General features: G+C 36.2%; 1 protein-coding gene and 1 non-coding gene across 2 annotated transcripts; one reads left to right on the top strand and one right to left on the bottom strand.

Moving 5' to 3' along the window:
• Positions 1 to 6274: 6274 nt before the first annotated feature.
• On the bottom strand, positions 6275 to 6381 carry LOC140894025 (small nucleolar RNA R71). The gene has a single exon (XR_012153580.1). It is a non-coding gene; the product is annotated as a small nucleolar RNA R71 (small nucleolar RNA).
• Positions 6382 to 6637: 256 nt separating this feature from the next.
• Positions 6638 to 8123, top strand: LOC140889105 (uncharacterized). Its single transcript, XM_073296814.1, has 2 exons — positions 6638 to 7720; positions 7770 to 8123. Exons 1-2 carry the CDS (start codon positions 6638 to 6640, stop codon positions 8121 to 8123), a joined length of 1437 nt encoding a protein of 478 aa, XP_073152915.1.
• The last annotated feature ends 12267 nt before the right edge of the window (positions 8124 to 20390 follow it).

Below are 20390 nucleotides of genomic sequence, written 5' to 3'. Positions count from 1 at the left end.
CTCAAGAAACTCTAGGCCAAGAATGAGCTGATCTACTTCTTTTCCTGAAATTTCACAGATTTGAACGTCCAATTCTCCAATATTTATCACTCCTTGGTAAGTTCCTTTTTCCTGCTATTCTAAATAGTAAATCGAGTTACAAGGGAATTGGTATCTAAAACTCGTAATTTTGAATATTGTTTTAATTTATTTACATCATTCTGGATATCTAAGTTTTCCCATTATGGAAAACTCCTTTTCCTTTGGTGGAATTTCTTGAATATGAGATTTGTCCCATCTTTTACTTGTCATTCGGTCCCCCTGGAAAGATAACCTTTTGGGTTCTATTTTAAGTTCTCTGTATAGAACATGCTTGTTTTGAATTTGAATGTCTGTTTCCTGAATTAAAGGAAACTCGATTCTTTCCGGGTAGATTGCTTGAGCAACCTTCCCAAAAATCTCTGGAATTTCAATAAACTCATTTCTAATAAATAATTCTGAATGACGAGTATTAGAAAGAGCATATGAAATTTGATATGTAATAGAATATGATCTATTACCTTCCTTCATTAATCTTTTTTCTTTGAAATTTTGATGCAACGTCAAGGCTCGACTAAAATCTCTGTTAACTAAATTGTAGGCTATTCTTGGGTAAATAACTACTACAATTTTTTCTGCACATCAATTTTCTGAGATAGTTCCCAGAATAGCATCTTGTATATTTTCCATTCTTTTATCGCATACTACAATGTCTATGGGTGAATCTATTCCTTCTTTAAAACTACCTTTGATCATTATTTGTATTGCTCCAATATGAATCTAGGACATCGTCTTTGCTACTTCACTTTTTAGCTTTTCACTCCTTCTCTTATTTCTTCAAAAGGAATTAATTTCATTTCAATCTGATTACTAGTTAATCATCGGGATCGCCATTTCCCTTCTGGATACCTTGTAAATCAGATTGTGCCTTCTTTGTCTAAGGCCCAGGTTTCCTAAGACTCTTTCCACTTGTCCTGCCGAAAATCCTTGATATTTCTGTAGAGTAGGATTTTCTCTCATAATTCTTTGGATCATATTATGAGATATAGTAGTTTGACTGAAAAATCCTGCCAAAATTTCATGTGTTTCATGTCGAAACTCTTCCTCTTTACTCTGATTCTGGTTTATCCTCAGATTCTTCTCGACTAGATAGTATTTTTTTCCTTGTATATGCTTTTGTCTGAGGGTATATCCTCAAACTGATATACTTGGACCATATCTTGAAAGAAGACCGCATCATCCATATCTGGTGTTGCTTCAAAGAGTTTGACTCTTTTCTTATCATTTTCTGGACAATTTGTTGAAATATGTCCCTTTGCTCCACATCTCCAGCAGTTACACTCTTTAAAACTTTCACTTGCTCTCGTATAAGTTCTCCTGAAAGTTCTTCTGGATGGAATTATTTCCCTACTTTGAAACGATCTTGTTGTTGGGGATACTCTTATAGGTCCAATTCTTTTCCCTGATTTATATGATCTGGCCTTTTGTTTAGACCAATCTGTTCTTTGTTTCCAAGAACTTCTCATTTTTTTATTATAGGTATTATTTCGGAATTTCTTCCTTTTAAATCTCTGTGCTCTATTCCCAATGACTGTTGGGAGATCATTTTCTCTACAACATAAAGGAGTATGTTTATCTATACTTCTTATCCTTTTGTAATTCTTTTGTAATGCTGCCATGTGGCACCAGTCTGCCAATTTATCTTTCAGAAAAGAGGCGCGTCTTGCCAATATATCTGGATTACTTGAAATGTATTCTTTTATCAGCATTTCTCTCCAGGGACTTGGCATTTTTGCGAAAAATAGCTGGATAGCTATATTTTCCTTGACTCCCGAACTCCATCTGTATTTTTTGAATAACATAATATATTCATCAACTAAACAGATATCATGAAACTCGAGACTATATAGAGCTTGAGTATATATTTTCTTCTTCTCTTTATCTTGATTATTGAAATAGTTCACCCCTATAAATTGTGCTTTAAATAGGGTGGCCATTCTTCCTCCAATTTTGCTTAGGAATTCTCCTGCTAAGACTGATTCTTTAGTCTTGGGCATAGTCATTTCCCAAGTTATTTTGACAGATCCCATTAGAATCATTTCTAGAATTTTAGTGAATCCTTCTTTATTGATATCTAATGTTCCTGCTGCAATTCTCATAGCTGACATCCAATCATCTATGAGATCTTCTTTGTTTTTGAAGTCCAGAACATCAAGGTTTAACATAACTCCATAAGGATGTATCGGATCTAAAACAGTCTTTTCATACGAAGTTTGATGGAGTGGGATTTTACTCCTTCTTGTCCTTGTTCCTGCTGGATGTGAATTATCTCCAAGTTTGAATTCATTATGTGGTTCTTCTGTTTTAACCACATATTTCGGAGGATTCCAAGAAGGTTGTTCACCTTCAGGAGAATTCATCTTTAGATATACAACTTTAAGATTCGCAAATGAATCTGCAAGATCTTGTAGATCCTCAAGATTTAATATTTCTAAAGTAGTCATCAGATAGTATTTTTTTTATGATACTGCTTTTATAAAATTAATCATCATCTCTTCATCAGTTAAAGATTTTTGTACCATTTTGGTTTTACCTTTCTGATGTGACAAAGGTTCAGTACCAAACGAGAGTGGTAATCTTCCTCCTTTCCTAGAACTCGATGTTTGTTCTAGATTTTGGATTTTCATTTGAAGTTCCCTGTTCTAGATTTTGGATTTTCATTTGAAGTTCCCTTAAAGTTACAAGAATTTATCCTTGTTTCTTAAGGATTTCTCCAATTTTTCGAGGTATTTCATACAACTGGTTGCTATAATATTGTACCGTATTTTTGATTTCTCTAAGATCTCCGGAGAGTTTAGAGGAATCTGGGGTAATTTCTAGAAATTGAGAGTTAGAAATCATCTTTTTTAATCCTTTCAAAATCGAGAGCCTTATTAATCAAGACCTGTTGTAAGGAATCTATTTTAAATAGATTAACTTGTTTATAGGATTTCATATAAATGAAATCCCCTTGGTTCAAACCTTCGTTTGAAGTCATCTTTTGTTGAAAATCTCCCCCTCAACAAAGAAAAGTATGATTTAACGAATAATATTACATCTGAATAATTAACCTAAAGCTCTGATACCATTTTTTTGGATAATTATTTATACCATAAATGAGCAAAAAATCTTCAGATTCTAGCATAAACCTTTAAATTTCAAGCATAAAATCTTTAGATTTCAAGCATAGATTAGCATAAATCAAGTACAAGAATTAAACATTAAAATATTCAAGTTTGGTGGTCCTAGGGAGTTATAGTAAAGAATCTTTTGGTCAGGGAGTATTAGAATAATGTTAGGATGGGTATTGGGGATTTAACTACAATTTACTCTATTATCATTTATATTACTAAAATTATAACTCATCAAAACCTTGAAAATTGAAGGTTGAATTTTAGGCTAATGAATTGAAGAGCTTATAATATAGATATCTTAGAAAATAAACATGGTGGAAGGTTGAACGAAGTCGCACCTCTAGAATTCTCTCCATAATTGTTCGCTGCTAGTAGTTTATCTCTTTATTTTATTGAAATGTTTTAGTTTTATAAAACCTTGAAAATTCGTAGCTTTAAATAGGATTAATTCAGCCTAGTTACAAATATTTAGTGTAATCTTAAATATTCAGTATCTGTGGGACGATAATCTACTCACCTTTATTAAAACTTGACTCGTGCGCTTGCGAGCGAACATAAATAACCCAATAAGTTTTTGGTGCCGTTGTCGGGAACTGAAGTTTATTTTATTTACACTGAATTGTTACTAATTGATTTTAATTCTGATTTAGATCAAATTTTATTTTGTTTATTTCTTTTTTTGATTCCACTTCTTTCTATGTATGCAGTATATGCGCAAAAGCCAAAGTTTTGATTCATTACTCTTTGATCCAAAAATCGAAAAGACTGCAAAACCTTTGAGAAAATCCAGGAGAGAAGAGCTTAGAAGAATGGATGAAAATCAAAACAATGGAAATTGAGGGGGGAATAATGACCGGTACCAATCCGCAATCATTTTAGGCCCGTCATTAACACGGACTACTCAGGAATTGTAAGAGTGGGTGCCCAGTGAGCCAACTGTGTGGCTATGGGCTTTGATGACTCTTTGTATAAACAATCTTTTGTTTAATATTATTTACACTTTTATGGCAATGACTTTATATTACTTCATATTTTTATATTGTGATATACTATTGTTGTTTTGATAAAGACCTTGAATATACTATAGTGTATGTAAGATGTGGTAGAACATGGAGATGTCTATCATGAAATACATCTTATAGTCACTGTATATTCTAAAAACCGTTCCTAGTCGATTGAGCCGTCCGATAATAAGGATAAGGATCGCTCGAGTTTGAGACTAGCATTTGCGATGCGGAGTACCACGTTTCATTGGTAGGGAACATGGAGATGTTCGAAGCATGCAAATGGATATTCATAGGATGAATAATCGAACTACCCTATCCGGACTTTCCAAGTGGTTATCACTTATCGAGTGGATAAAGTCCGCGGTTTTGGTTGTACACCATTAGTCCTTACGACTTGAAACATCATGGAGACTCTATATGCTAGTGCTGTGCTTTGACTCGTTTACCGACTCTATGGGGGTCATCAGGTGTCGAGATTGGGTACAGTTACGACACATATAGGAGTCAATGCATTGTTGTCAAGGATTCACCACATACTTGCGAGTGTGGATATCCTATGCAATCTGAGGAGATATTAGTGTGACAAATCTCTGGCCAGAGTACTTGATGTGATTTAAGAAATGGTTTCTTAGTAGCACATGCGATGTCACTAATTTGATCTTCAAGATGTATTGCATAGTTATCGAATCTTGAGCGACTCTCGATATACCAATGGTTGTTGATTCGATCGGGATATATGGATGAAGGGACCGTACTGTACGCTAACCAAAATCTACTGGTTCTTGTAGGCACTATCAGTGATACCTAGGGAATCATGGGGCGATGTTGCTAGGCGCTTTACCATGATTCGTTGGGCAAGTCGGAAAGTGTTGTTCCGAGTCACAAGGAGTTGTGAGCCCACGGCTAGCTGTATCCCTGAACCATTGAGGGTCACACAGTGTAATGGAGTTTTAATCCCCGTTGAGATAGTTAAATTTAAAGAGTTAAATTTAATGAACTAAGGAGTTGGACTTCTTAAATAAGAGTAAGGGAGTAGGATTTCCTAAAATGACATAGGGATGGACATTTTAGGAAACCAATGAATTCGGATTCAGGAAAATTTATTTTGACTTTAAAATGTGCAGAAATGGTTTCTGTGCACATTGGTAAAATCGGTTTATCAATCGGAGTCACGATGAATTTTATATTAATTTCTGAACAAGCGGGCTTTGCTTGTCGGGCCTCAACTTATGACTAATGGGCCCTAAGGTGTTAGTGGCCTGCATTATAAATAAGTTATTGCAGTACAGAAATTAGACACAACAGCTCATAATTTTTGAGACAGAAAATCGAAACCCTCCTCTCTCTCAAAAGTTTTCGGCCGTCCCCTCCCTGTTCTCTGCCCGAGAAATTTCGGTCTGTGATTTTGAATCGCAGTCAGGAATAACGAATCAGATTCGTTTAATCTCTTCGCAGAAAAACTTCTGATAGATTTTCTAGTGCAATCTATCAGAGGGATTTAAACCCCATTCGTGGACCTGATTGAAGGAGTTCATCAGTTCCTGGGAGATACAAGAAGCGCAGAGAAATCTGTGTGGTGTCCATTAATCTCGATTCGAGATTGAAGGTAAAATTTAATTAATTGTTATTTGAATTTTACACACACAATAATTTAATCGTTGAATGGTTGATACCCACACCATGGAATTGTTCCATGATAAAATTTTTAAACTTCCGCTGCACCGGGTATCAATCGTGATTGATCTGACCGCCAGTTTTTTCCAACAGGAATTTCTAGACAGACCATAACTATTAACAATTTCGAGTTGAGCGCTGATAAATATGGTTCAGAAAAATCAATCCAGGGGACCAGAATCTAAGGATCCTAATCTACATCTATAGACGTTTCTTGAGATCTCAGATACAGTTAAGATTCATGGTGTTACTGAAGACACCATCCGATTGAGACTGTTCCCGTTTTCTCTTAGGGACAGTGCACGAAGCTGGCTACAATCCCTACCCTTGGGAAGCATCACTACGTGGTAATACATGACTTCAAAGTTTCTGACAAAATACTTCCCACCGGCCAAATCTGCTCAATTAAAAATTGAGATCACTACATTTTTCTAGCAAGACTCTGAAGATTTGTATGAAGCGTGGGAGCGCAATAAAGATTTGATGCGGAAATGTCCAACCCATAATTTCAAGGATTGGGAGAAAATTGAGTTATTCTACAATGGGTTGAATGAGCCAACAAGGATGTCAGTGGATGCCGCAGCTGGTGGCTCCGTTTTCTCTAAATTCCCAGCGAATTCATATGACATGCTTGAGCAGATGACTATAAATTATCAGTGGCCAAGTGAGCAATCACAAGTCAGAAAACCAGCCGAAATCTATGAAGTTGACACGTTCACAACATTGTTCGCACAAATGGCCGCTATTTCTTCATAGCTTGCAGTAATGAACAAGGGAAACCAAATGATCGAGATTGCAGCAGTTGCTACCGAAATGAATTCTGTTGAATTAGAAGAAACCGTGGAGCAAGTTCACTATGCAAACAACAAAAAATTCAGCGGCTATCAAGGTAACCCTCCTCCAAATCATTATCATCCTGGGCTGCATAATCATGAAAACTTTTCATATGCCAACAACAATAATGTGTTAAATCCTCCACCGGGGTTCAACAATAAAAAAGGAGAGGGTAAACCATCGTTAAAGGATTTGGTGAGTACTTTTGTTACCGAGTCTTCCAAGAATTTAGATAGAAGTGAGTCTCATCTTGACAACCTTGAAACATATGTGACCAATATGGGTACCACTATGAAATTTCTTGAAGTGCAAATTGGTCAACTTGCAAGTGCCATAAATAATCAGCATAGAGGAATGTTTTCTAGCAACACTGAAACAAATCCTAAGGAGCATTGCAATGCTACCATTCTTAGATATGTTAATGAATTTGGTCAAGCCACCAAATATTTGAGAGTGGAAGAGAAAGATGTGGCAGTAGAGACACCAAGTGATCAATCAAAAAGAGGCCTCAAGACCAAATCATCTACATTGAGTAAAATACCGGATATTCTTAAGACTCACATGCCTTTTCCTCAGCGGTTCCAGAAAAGGGGACTGGATGCTCAGTTTGCTAAGTTCTTGGAAGTTTTCAAGAAAATTCATATCAATATCCCTTTCGCTGAAACTTTAGAGAGAATGCCGAGTTATGCCAAGTTTATGAAAGAGATCTTGTCGAAGAAGAAGAAATTTGCTAAGTTTGAGAATGTGGCATTAACTGAGGAATGCAGCGCTATTATTCAAAAGAAGCTTCCACAAAAGCTTAAGGATCCAGATAGCTTTAAGATCCCATGTGATATAGGAGGTCAGTTTGTGGGAAGCTCACTTTGTGATCTTGGGGAAAGTGTGAATCTAATGCCTATATCAGTTTATAAGAAACTTGGTTTAACTGAGATGAAGCCCACCAGAGTAATGTTGCAGTTGGCAGATAAATCAGCCAAGTCTCCATGTGGATTGGTGGAAGATGTACTAGTAAAGGTGGAAAAGTTGATACTTCCTGCAGATTTCTTTGTTCTTGACATTGAAGAAGATCATCATGCATGTTCCTATCATTTTGGGACGACCTTTCTTAGCCATTGGAGAAGCAAAGATTGATGTGAAGAAAGGTGAATTGACTATGCAAATTGAAGATGAACAAGCCACCTTCAATGTTTTTGAAGAGGGAATCCACTCAAAGAAAGACCTAGAGGGCCAAAAATTGAGACAAGATGGAAGAGCTGAAAAATGTTACAAGCTTGAAGTGATTGAAGAGCAAAACAAAGAGCCCGACATAGTGAAGCGGATTGTAAAAAAATTCAAGAAGAAGAGAGATCGAATCATGAAATTTTGGAAGGTCAAAGAGAAGAATAAATCCTCCAACAAAGTGGCAGTGACGGGCTAACAGTGGTGTTTAGTCAGGCTGATGACTATAAACAAATTGCTTTTTGGGAGGCAACCCAAGCATTACATCTTTTTATTAATTATTTTTCTTGTATACATTATTTTCGTATTTTTTTGTTAATTTACATTTGAATTTGCATGTCCGATCATCATTCCATTGATATATTCGTTATTTGTGAGTTCTAGTTGTGTGCTGAATCCAAGTATTGAAATTCCACAACACCTCCTATGATGATGAAGATAGCGATGACTACTGATGGTCATCAACAGAGTTATGTGGAACCCTCTGTTCTTTTTGCTTTATTGTTCATTGAGAACAATGCACAGTTTTAAGTTTGGGGAGGTTTGTCTTATTTTTAACTGCTAGTTGTTGTTTGCTTATACTCCCGCTGTAATTTTTTTTTTGTGATTTTGATTTATGTTGTGTTGAAGTCGTGGAAGATGTGATTGTTGTAGCCAATGATGAATATAGTTTTGTTCTCAATGTTTCTGAGTTTCTCACAAATTGATGCACGAAAGCCATGACATCTACCATTCTTGATTCTTAGAGAACATTTGTGTAAACTTGGTGATTCTAAATAGACAAATAAATTCTACATACTCTGTGATTTTCGCTTGAACCTGAGGTAGATTTTTACGAACACATAGATGATTTAGGATTTTTTGAATCAATTGAGCCTTCAAGTGAGCCTTTTAGCCACTCTATAATCATGGGAAGTACAAAACAAAATGAGTAGATAAAAATTACAAAGAAAAATGTGTAATGGCGGAGGAAGTAAGGTGAGGAGAGGCCTTTTAAAAAAAACAAAAATAAAATACAAGGCTAAAAAGATGGAGAATGTATAGAGTAGAAGAAAGCCAGATGCAAAATCTGGCAGAATAATATTAAATTTTTTCCTACTCGTACTTCCCACACCGAAGCATAAAAATACAATTTAATCCAATATCTTTACTATAATCTTGATTCTTTGATTACTCCTGATATATTCTTGGATATATGCTTTCCTGCCAACTCTGATTGACCCATTGTTTACCTAAAAAATCCTTTTGAGCTGTGTGAGTAAATATTGAAATTAGTGGATTGTGGTTTGAAACGTGAGTTGCGGAATTTAGAAGTTTATGAAATTCACCAGCAAGCATGGATCTATCTGGGTGTTGGATGGGTTAAATGAGATTGACAAATTCACACACACGAAAAAATCTCGAGCATGTTGTGGTGAACAATTATCTATGAGGCTTGATACAATCAAAAGATTTCACGACTTTAGTTCGTTGCTTTGTTTTGATTTATTGTTCTTACTTTCTTTGTTTTATTCTATATTGCTCGGGACTCGCAAAATTTTAAGTTTTGGGGGATTTGATAAGTGCAGTTTATTGTACTTATATTGCATATATTTAACTTGGATTTTGTTGCTTCTTGAGAGGTATTATGTGTTTTGTGTTTTTTTTGTCATTTGTAGGAGGCAAGACAATTATGAGGTGATTATGGAGCATAAGAGGACCAAATATGGTGGTGGAAAGTGCAACAAAGGAGAAAAAAAAAGTTAGAGAAAATTGGGGCAGCACGACAAGTGCACCCACGCAAAAAATAGGCGCCCCTGTGCCTCTGCACGCTAAATAAAGAAAGAAAATCAAAATGACAAGTGCACCCATGCAAAATTCTGCGCCCTTGCACCACTCTTCTATGCCTTAGTGTGAGAAATCAGAAGAACAAGTGCACCTGCGCCATTAAATCGCACCCCTGCACCACTCTTATACGAGAAACTCAGAAAAAAAAGTGCACCTGCGAAGAAATGGCGTAGCAACGCCATTTAAATAAGGAATTTTTAGATTTTTGGACCCTTAACATTTAAAAAAGAGATTTTCCTATCATCTAGGGAATAATCATGTTTAGAACAGATTTTGGAGAGGGTGGCAGCTAGGTTTCAAGAAAGGGAACGAGAGGAACAAGAAAAGAAAAACTTGAAGATTGGAGAACACAACAGAAGACACATCAATCTAGGAACGGAGAACGATCTTTAATCTTCATCCTTGTTTCTTTACTTTCATATTTATCTCTTTTGATGGATTATTTTCAGAACATGTTTGAATATTTTATCAAATTCATCATGAACTAATTCTCTCATCTAGAAGTACGATGCAGTAATACCGAAAACCATGTTTAGGATTTTTGATATTATTATTTGAATTATCCGTTTAATTTATTTATGTTTTTTTGATTTGATTGTATTTCAACTCTACTGGCCATAGGTTGATAGATTTATGTGTTTAAATTCATCAGTCGGGAGAGGGAATTATAAACAAAACATAGAAAAACACATCAGTAGTGATTATATTGCTGGAAGGCGTATAGCGCTATCGAAGCCTTGAAGAATTTATGCCAATCACATTATTTAATAATAGATTGTTAATAGTAATATTGCGATCTATATTAGATAATTAATATATGTCATCACTTGGGAAAGTGGATATATAATAGTTGAATTCTAGGCTAATGAATTGAAGAGCTTATAATATAGATATCTTAGAAAATAAACATGGTGGAAGGTTGAACGAAGTCGCACCCTCTAGAATTCTCTCCATAATTGTTCGCTGCTAGTAATTTATCACTTTATTTTATTTAAATATTTTTAGTTTTATAAAACATTGAAAATTCGTAGCTTTAAATAGGATTAATTCAGGCTAGTTACAAATATATTGAATGTAATTTTAAATATTCAGTATCTGTGGGACGATACTCTACTCACCTTTATTAAAACTTGACCTGTGCGCTTGTGAGAGAACATAAATAACGCAATACACGCTGATTTATCAATTTTGGTGTTAATAAAATTAAAGTTGGACGAATTTAAGGCAAAATTAAAGATTTATTTAAGTAACTAAACTGGACATAGTTGGACAATGAACTGAGATTAACTCGACCAATCAGTCTTAGCTTAATTGAAGTATCTACATGATTGAACTGAGATGACTGAAATTATCAGAAGATTGACGACTGTACTAACAATGTATTTGAGACTGAATACAATGACCGAACTCAGCACCTTGACTGAACCATAACTTGAAGTATCTCGATCAATCAAGGGTACACAACTGAAGATAGGACGATTGAAAGTTATTAGAGTAAATTCAAGAAAGTCAGTTACAGTCAACAAAACATTACCTAAAAAAATCTTTCCGTAATATTTGAACTGCTACAATTTATGGAAAAAGACAAAACATTGTAGATGTTGAAACAATGTTAGTACAAATGATTGTACTATCTTCATCATTTATCTCCAAGAGTTACAACACAAGGCAGAGGGAATTTAATGTGAGGAACAAATATATTTATACGTAATTATGAACATTGCAGATCGTTGTCTATAAATAGGCTTGAAGATCAGTTGTGGAAGTCTTTCTCGAACATTCACATATTCAAAGTTGTAAGGCCCGAGATTATTTAATTTAATCAAGGATTATTTAATGTAATCCGAGATTATTTAATTTTAATCCGAGTATATTTAATTTGGGAATATTTAGAGTTTTGATTTAAATTCTAATATTCTTAAATTATTTAGGATTTAAATTGAATTAAAAAGAGGGCCGAGGACTGAATTGCAATTTTTGAGGTTTCTAGGGACTAAAGTGCAAATAGGCTGAATTTATCCAAATCTTATTTGATTACTCAGAATGTAAACGTGTAAATGTGATAGTCCCTTCATATTTTCAGAAGCAAGAGCTGAGATCTTCCCTTTTCTTTAGAATTTTGACTTTCAAATCTTTGTAACTTTTGCTTCAGTTATCCGATTTCGATTCCGAAGATAGTTCTGGAATCCTTGCGATGAGGGCTTAGATTTTACGTAAGTATTTATGTATTTCATCATGTTTTTAGTATCAAGATATGGCAAAGATCAGTACGTTTGCATATAGTCATGTTCTTGAGGTGTTGTATCGTTTATTTTCAAACCGAATCGACGAACGACTATCGATTGTGTTCTTATGATTTCCAGCTTATGATTTGAGTTAAAAACCTGCTGATATGTGGGATTATAATGATATGTTGCTGGTTTTTATAAGTTATATGCTGATATGAGTTGAGAAATGATTTCGGTATTTCGTCGGTTACCGATTTTCAATCGCTATGCCGCCGATTTAGGTTTTGAAGTTGTTTTGATAGCCTATGATTGAGCTGAGGATCTTGTGATTGTATACTGATGTTTCTTGACCATAATCGTTACATTTCATATTAGTTCCAAGCTCGATCAACTCAAGAAGTCCGATTTTGAACCGAAGAAGTTTGCTTGAGGTTTGAAGTGATTGTATTGAAGTTATATTGATGCGTTTGAGAAGATTTTGGATTGATCATTTTGAATGAAGTTTGATATGAATATTCTGATTGTTATATTTCAGATTTGAAGTATTCAGAACCGAGAAATACGAAGGTATATGAAGACATCGCGAGTCAGGGATTTGAAACTCGAGAATGATGCTTCTTGAGTTGTCCCGCCTAAACCACATACTTGTTTATCGTTTTGATTTTTGTATGATGTTGTCGATCCATCCCAGGTAGTAGATCTTTGAGTTGAGTTGATATGATTACGATATGATATTGTATTGAATTGATTATATGCCAAGATCTGAGGCGATCTTATTTTCTAGTCTAGAATGACTACGATAGATGGATATCCATGTCAAGATCGGTTACGAATCTTGATGGCAACGATGTTATATGAATCAATTCTTAATCGATATATACGTGCTATTTACTCTATTATTGAGTCGATTATGAATAGAGTTGATATGATTTATTTAACGCTTTATATATTTCGATTATACTGGGAATGATTTCTCACCGAAGTTTATCCGGCTGTTTCTTTGTTTTGTATGTGTGCATGGCAACAGAGGGGGCAGGAGCTGGTCAGCGACAAAATTGACAGCTCAGGAGTGAGTTTAGCATGTGAGGACTCGGGTTTTAGTTGAAGTTGTATTGTCTAGAAACATCAAACATGATAGCATATTGTAGTTTGAAGTACACTTTTGAGAATTGATATAGTTGTGTTGTTTATTGCTTTTTAAATGACTAGTTTGATGTAATAATCGCATGGATTGATGCTAGGAATTTATTGCATGTATATATTCATGTTTGAGAATTATTAAACCATGTCTTGAGTTGGTTTTGTATTGATTTTGATTGAGTTTCTACACTTGACAGCAAAACAAATTCTGCAGATTTTCGAACAGGTCTTGCGCGCTCGAGCGCATGAATTCGTCGGATCGAGCGCGGCATGTGATTTTCTAAAACAGAGAAATTGATTTTTGGGCGCGCTTGATCGCGTGAGTATGTGGGATCGAGCGCAGCCTGAGAATTTCCAAACCCGAGATTTGAGCTTTTGGGCTCGCTCGATCGTGCGAGTTCGTCCGACCGAGCGAGGTACAAGTTTTTTTAAATTTTTTTTTATTTTATTTGGTTTGAGTATTCTTTTAAAGACTTGATTAATTGTGTTATTAATCATTAATTTTCTTAAGAAGAGATTAGAAACCCGAGGTCCCCACAACAGGTGGTATCAGAGCATTAAGTTTCTCGGACTAAGAATAGATGAGCGGGGTAGATCGAGTCTTCTATTTTGATTGAATTATGTCTTTATTCTTGAAGCATGGTTATTATTTGAACTGATTTATAGCTTTAAGATTTGCATGTTATCTATTATCTGATATCATTGGAAGCATGTTAGACTGCAATTGAATCAGAACTCGATCTCTTGAGAAGGCATTGTGTGCTTATCAGAGGAGGGAATGGATGTGTTATGATGTGATGATGAATTGTACACTAATATGTTTGATTATCAGATATGCCTCCCCGACTAGCACCGACTACTAGATAGACTTTGGCAATGAATCAGCCAGAGCAGACTAATGCTGCACAGATACCAGTGACAACACCTGAACCTGGACAGAGTAGTACTTCTACTGATGTGTTTGGTGATACTAATCCGATGGAGAAACTTCTGAAACAATTCCAGACATTCAAACCACCAACGTTGCAAGGAACTGAAAATTCTGTTGACTGTGAGATCTGGCTAGATGACATTGAGCAATTATTTGAGTCCCTTGACTATACAGATGATCTTCGTGTGAGACTAGTAATTCATCAACTACATGGCCTTGCGAAAAGTTGGTGGATAACAACAAAAAGAGCAATTGAACATCGAGGTACAGTTATTACATGGGCTGTATTTAAAACTGCTTTCTATCAACGATTCTTTCCTGTTTCTTATCGAAAGGACAAGGAAGCGGAATTTGCAAGTTTGCAACAGGGTTAAATGAATATTGAAGAATATGTTGCAAAGTTTACCAGCCTAATGAAGTTTGCTCCACATATTGCTGAAAGTGATGAAGCTCAAGCTGATCAGTTTATAAATGGCTTGAATCCTGATGTGTTCACACTTGTAAATTCGGGAAGACCGAATAACTTTGCCGATGCTCTGAATCGTGCAAAGGAAGCTGAAGCAGGGATACTGAGGCAACGAGGAGCACAGTTTGTGCCACAGCCAGTGAGACAACCGCAAGAGCAGCCACAGATTCCACCACCACCTCGATTTGATGCTTGAGGTAGTAGCAGTGGTAAGAAAAATTTCTTTAAGGGCAAAAGCAAACAGTTTAAATGTCCAGGTGGTAGTTCTTCTAGTTCCAGTGGATCCAGAAAGTTCAAAGGTGGACAGAAATCCGGTACTTCTGATGTTTATTGTTCCAAATTTGCGGGACGTCATACCAATGAGCAATGCAAAGGAGTGTTTGGCAGTTGTCACATTTTCCAACAACCCGGTCATTTTGCGAGAGTATGCCCATAACGAGGTTCTGGGGGTGCACAAGGTGCAAGTGGATCTCGAACAGTGACAAAACCAGAGAGGCAAGCATCCTCAGTGCATTCATTTCAACCTCATCCATCGACACAGAGCCGTACTGGAGGAAATCAAGCTGGGAGCCAGCAACAGAGGCAACAAGCTCGAGTGTTTGCGCTTACTGAAGAGCAAGCACAAGCTGCACCAGATGATGTGATTGCAAGTAACTGTTCCCTTTATGGTTATCCTGCCTATGTCTTATTTGATACTGGTGCATCACACACATTTATTTCTGAACAATTTGTTACATTACACGAGTTTCTTGTTGAACCCTTAGCTACTGTAGTGTCTATTTCATCTCCTTTGGGAAGAGGTATTATATCAGTGAAGTCTGTACGAAATTGTATATTACAGTTTGAGGGTCATGAGATTGATATTGATTGTGTTGTACTCGGTTTGTCTGATTTTGATTGTATTATTGGTATCGATATGCTAACCAAGTACAGAGCCACAGTTGATTTCTTCCAGAAAATTGTGAGGTTCAAACCGGAGATGGCTGACGAATGGAAATTTTATGGTAAGGGTTCACGAGCCAAAATTCCTTTGATATTTGTTCTTGCTATGACTGATTTGTTGCAGAAAGGGGCAGAGGGATTTTTGATTTATGCAGTTGATGTACTGAAGACTAGCCCGAAATTGGCTGACTTTCCAGTGGTTAGTGAATTCGCTGATGTGTTTCCTGACGAGATTCCGGGATTGCCTCCATTTTGAGAGGTATACTTCAGTATTGAATTGATGTCAGGTACACAACCGATATCAAAAGCACCTTACCGTATGACACCAATTGAATTAAAAGAACTGAAAGAGCAGCTCAAAGATTTGTTAGCCAAAGGTTATATCAAACCAAGTGTTTCTCCTTGGGGCGCTCCGGTATTGTTTGTTAGAAAGAAAGACGGATTGATGAGGCTATGTATTGACTACCGAGAATTGAACAAAGCAACGGTAAAGAATCACTATCCTTTACCTCTTATCGATGATTTATTTGATCAATTGCAGGGTTCGTCAGTATATTCAAAGATTGACTTGCGATCCGGCTATCATCAACTAAGGGTAAGAGATGAAGATATCCCTAAGACTGCATTTAGAACTAGGTATGGCCATTACGAATTTATAGTCATGCCTTTTGGTCTAACAAATGCACCAACAGTATTTATGGGATTGATGAATAGAGTGTTTTAAAGGTATCTAGATGATTTCGTGATCATATTTATCGATGATATTTTGATTTACTCGAAGAATTTATGTGATCATGCTGACCACTTGAGAACAGTTTTGAAGACGTTGAGAGAGGACAAATTGTTTAATAAGTTATCCAAATGTGAGTTTTGGTTGAAACAGGTGATTTTTCTGGGTCATATTATATCTGGAGATGGTATTTCAATTGATCCAAGTAAAGTTGAAGCTGTGATTAGTTGGCAGAGACTGACATCTGTGCCAAAAATCAGAAGTTTTATGGGTTTGGCAGGATATTATCGTGGATTTATCCAAGACTTCTCGTCTATTGCGAAGCCTATTACACAGCTTACGCAGAAGAATGCACCGTTTGTGTGGTCTGAAGCGTGTGAAACCAGTTTTCTTGAGCTGAAGAAGAGGTTGACTACAGCACCAGTCTTGACAATCCCTTCAGGTACTGGTGATTTTGTTGTTTATTGTGATGCTTCTCACCAAGGTTTGGGATGTATTTTGATGCGGAAAGGACATGTTGTCGCTTATGCTTCTCGACAACTGAAACCACATGAAGTCAGATATCCAATTCATGATCTTGAATTGGCAGCTATTGTTTTTGCATTGAAGATCTGGCGACATTATTTATATGGTGAGAAATTCCAAATCTTTTCTGATCAAAAAAGTCTGAAGTATCTGTTTTCACAATCTGAACTGAACATGAGACAACGAAGATGGCTCGATTCATTGAAAGATTTGACTGTGAAATCAAATATTGAAAGGAATATTTTATTCCTTAAAATCATCCTATTTTGAAAAAGATTTTATTTAATATATTTTGCCTTTCTTGGACATGAAGTAATCTTTATTTATGTGATTTATTTCCTATTTGCGATAGTGATAAGCTGATTAGAATATTTAACATATCATATCTAATATTTATCTTTCTTTATTTGTGTAGATTTGATATGATCAAATCAAAGGAATCCTACGCCTACAAGGAAACATATTGAAGAAAGATTCTTGGCCTATTTATTTTGAGATAGGCGTACACAAGAAAGAGAGATTGATAGAGAGAAAAATGTGAGAACCTAAGTACGTACATTGTGAAAAGCTGAAGATCTCTCTGAAGCTTAGTTGAAGCTGTGACAACTTGAAGCCGTGTAGAACAGTTGAATATTGGAGATCAAGAAGTGTGCTGCTCGTGTGATTTTGGCTTCAACATAGTTTTTTTCCTTACTGTGTTTTCATTATTCTATTTCATATAGAATGTTTTTAGGAGAACGTTTACTGTTTATTTTCTCACTTTTTTTGAGAAATTGAATTTTACAATAATCACTAGTGTTAGGGTTTGTAAAACTCTTTGAAAGTTTTCTAGTGAAGTTTTGCCCTGAGGCGCTGCAAGAGTATTTTATACTCTTGCTTAAATCATATTGAGTCTATTTATTTGGTTGCTTGTTTATTTTATTTACGCTTTAATTTTATTCCGCTGCAAATTACTTAAGGTGTTATTGTAGGTGTTGTCAACTCCTTGTGACAACACCTCAAACAGTTTATGTGCAACCCCCATTCCCTTACAAGTGGCATCAGAGCCATATTCTTGATACACTAAGAACTGATCTTGGTTTGTTTATTTTATTACAGGGAATAAGATGGACTCATCGTCTGTTGTGAACTCATTCCTGAAACCTCCGGTCCTTGATGGCACGAATTACGCACTATGGAAGAATAGGATGCGATATACTATTAAGGCTATGGATGTTCGTGCTTGGCAAAGTATTCTGACTGGTTGGTCTCCTCCAAAGATGCTAGATGAAGATGGAGACTACATCATCAAGCAAGAAGAAACTTGGACTTCCGAGGAAACACAAAGTTCAAGCTACAATGCTAAAGCACTCAATGCAATTTTTTCAACTGTTGATATGAGGATGTATGGAATCATAGCTGATTGCACTATTGCTAAGGATGCATGAGATGCTCTTCAAGAACACTGTGAAGGAACTGATAGCGTGAGAAGAACAAGATTGAGATTGTTAAACGCAAGATTTGAGAATATCAGGATGGATGAGAATAAAACTATTGCTGATTATGATAAGAAACTTAGGGAGATAGCTACAGAGGCGCATGCTCTTGGAGGACCTATTGTTAGTGAAACTATGGTGAACAAGGTTCTTCGATCCTTGCCTAAAAGATTTAATGGGAAGATTTGGGCGCTTGAAGAAATTAAAGACACTTCAAAGATGAAGATGACTGAAATGATTAGCATCCTTCAAGTTTTTGAGATGAACAATTCAGAACAAGAGAAGGATAAAGGAAAATCAATAGCCCTTCAAGCCTCGAAACCCTCATACGAGGATTATGTTCAATTTCATCAAGAAGTTCATCAATCTTACTTGGAAGATGATTCGATCTCCTTTATGACTAGGAAATTCAATGATTATCTGAAGAAGATGAAAGAGTCAAGAAAGACGGATCAAAAACTCAAGGCTCCAATATTCTCTAACAAGCCTTTAAGGATTACTGGACCAGAACAATCACCAAGAAAACCTGTTGATACTCCTAAGCCTCGACTGATGTTGGAAGGGAAGAAGAAGTTTGTCTCAAAAAAGTTGGACACTGTTCAATGTCATGCTTGTCAAGGTTTTGGACACTATGCAAATGAGTGTGCCAACACGCTTAGGAAAGGAATGAACACATCTTTGAGTGATGAAGAATCTGAAAAAGAAGAATAGGAAGATGAAGAAAGCCATATTGCCTTATCTGCCCTACTGAAGAGCAAGAAAAAGTTTCAAGTGAATCCTTTAGGTGTTGCCGCAGGTGTCGCCACACCTGGCCGCAACATCTCCCAAAGGTTAGTGTGTTTGAATTCCTTCATTACTGATAACATGTGTGGTAATGATACAGGTGAAGAGACAATGTCCATGGAAGAAGCTCGGATGATGTTTGAAGAGTTACATACTGATTGGGTTGAAAGGAATAAGATGAATACTATTCTTTCGAAGGAAAATTCTGATTTAAAGGCTGATGTGTCAAGACTGGAAGTCATGCTGAGTAAGAAAGACATGGAACTAAGCCAAGTGAAGAAAGAACTCGGAAAAGAAAATGCTACTTTGGCCAAGTTTAATTCAAGCACTTCCAAGCTTGATTCGTTACTCATGATGGGAAGAGATGGTACGGCTGGTTTAGGTTTTGAAAAAAACATATTTGAGGTTGGTGAAAGTTTGAAAGGCCCTGTGTTTGTCAAGGAAAGTAGCAATTCAAAAAGCTCAAGCAAAAAGGCCTCACCAAGTGATCCTCAAAAACCAAAGCCACAGCCTGCTGCCCCTTCAAAATCTAGAAGGAAATGTAAGTACATCTGTCATTACTGTCATAGACCAGGTCATATCAAACCATACTGTTTTAAGCTGCAGGAAGACTACAGGTATAGATCTGCATCGAAGGTGTTGCCAACGCCTCCACACAACATCCCTAGAAACAGATCTTATGTAAGAAAGATTTGGGTACCAAAAGCTGATATTCAATGTCATATGATTTATACTGCTTTGAGAACTAATGTTTCAGGTGCATGGTACTTTGATAGCGGTAGCTCTCGTCACATGACAGGTTTCAAAAAGTTTCTCACTGACTATGTTGAACAGAAAAGTGGAAAAGTAACTTATGGTGGAGGTTCAAAGGGAAACATTGTTGGAAAAGGAACTCTGGATGTTGCTGGTCTGCCCAAGCTTCGCAATGTGATTCATGTTGAAGGATTAACCGCAAATCTAATAAGCATAAGCCAACTTTGTGATGATAATTTGCATTTGCAATTTGATAAGAAATTATGCAAAGTTTTTGATGATTCAAATTTGTGTGTCATGACAGGTACAAGGTCATCGGATAACTGCTATCAACTCGGAGAAGAGATGGCTTGTAGGCACACAAAATTGAATGAGTTTGATCTATGGCATCAAAAATTGGGTCATGCAAACTTCAAGACTTTAAAGAACTTAAGTAAGTTAGATGCTGTCAGAGGTATGCCTAACTTAAAATCTGGTATTCCATTTGTGTGTGAAGCATGTCAGAAAGGGAAGCAGACTAGGGTGTCATACGAGGTGTTGCCAACATCTGTTACAACACGCTACCTTGAGCTTTTACATATGGACTTGATGAGTCCAATGGATGTTGAAAGCTTTGGAGGTAAGAAATATTCTTTTGTTTGTGTGGATGATTTCTCACGATATACT

Source organism: Henckelia pumila, chromosome 3 (genome assembly GCF_033568475.1).
Source record: "Henckelia pumila isolate YLH828 chromosome 3, ASM3356847v2, whole genome shotgun sequence".
Taxonomy (NCBI): domain Eukaryota; kingdom Viridiplantae; phylum Streptophyta; class Magnoliopsida; order Lamiales; family Gesneriaceae; genus Henckelia; species Henckelia pumila.
Note: the sequence above shows the minus strand (reverse complement) of the source record. Positions and strands in the feature narration are given on the sequence as shown.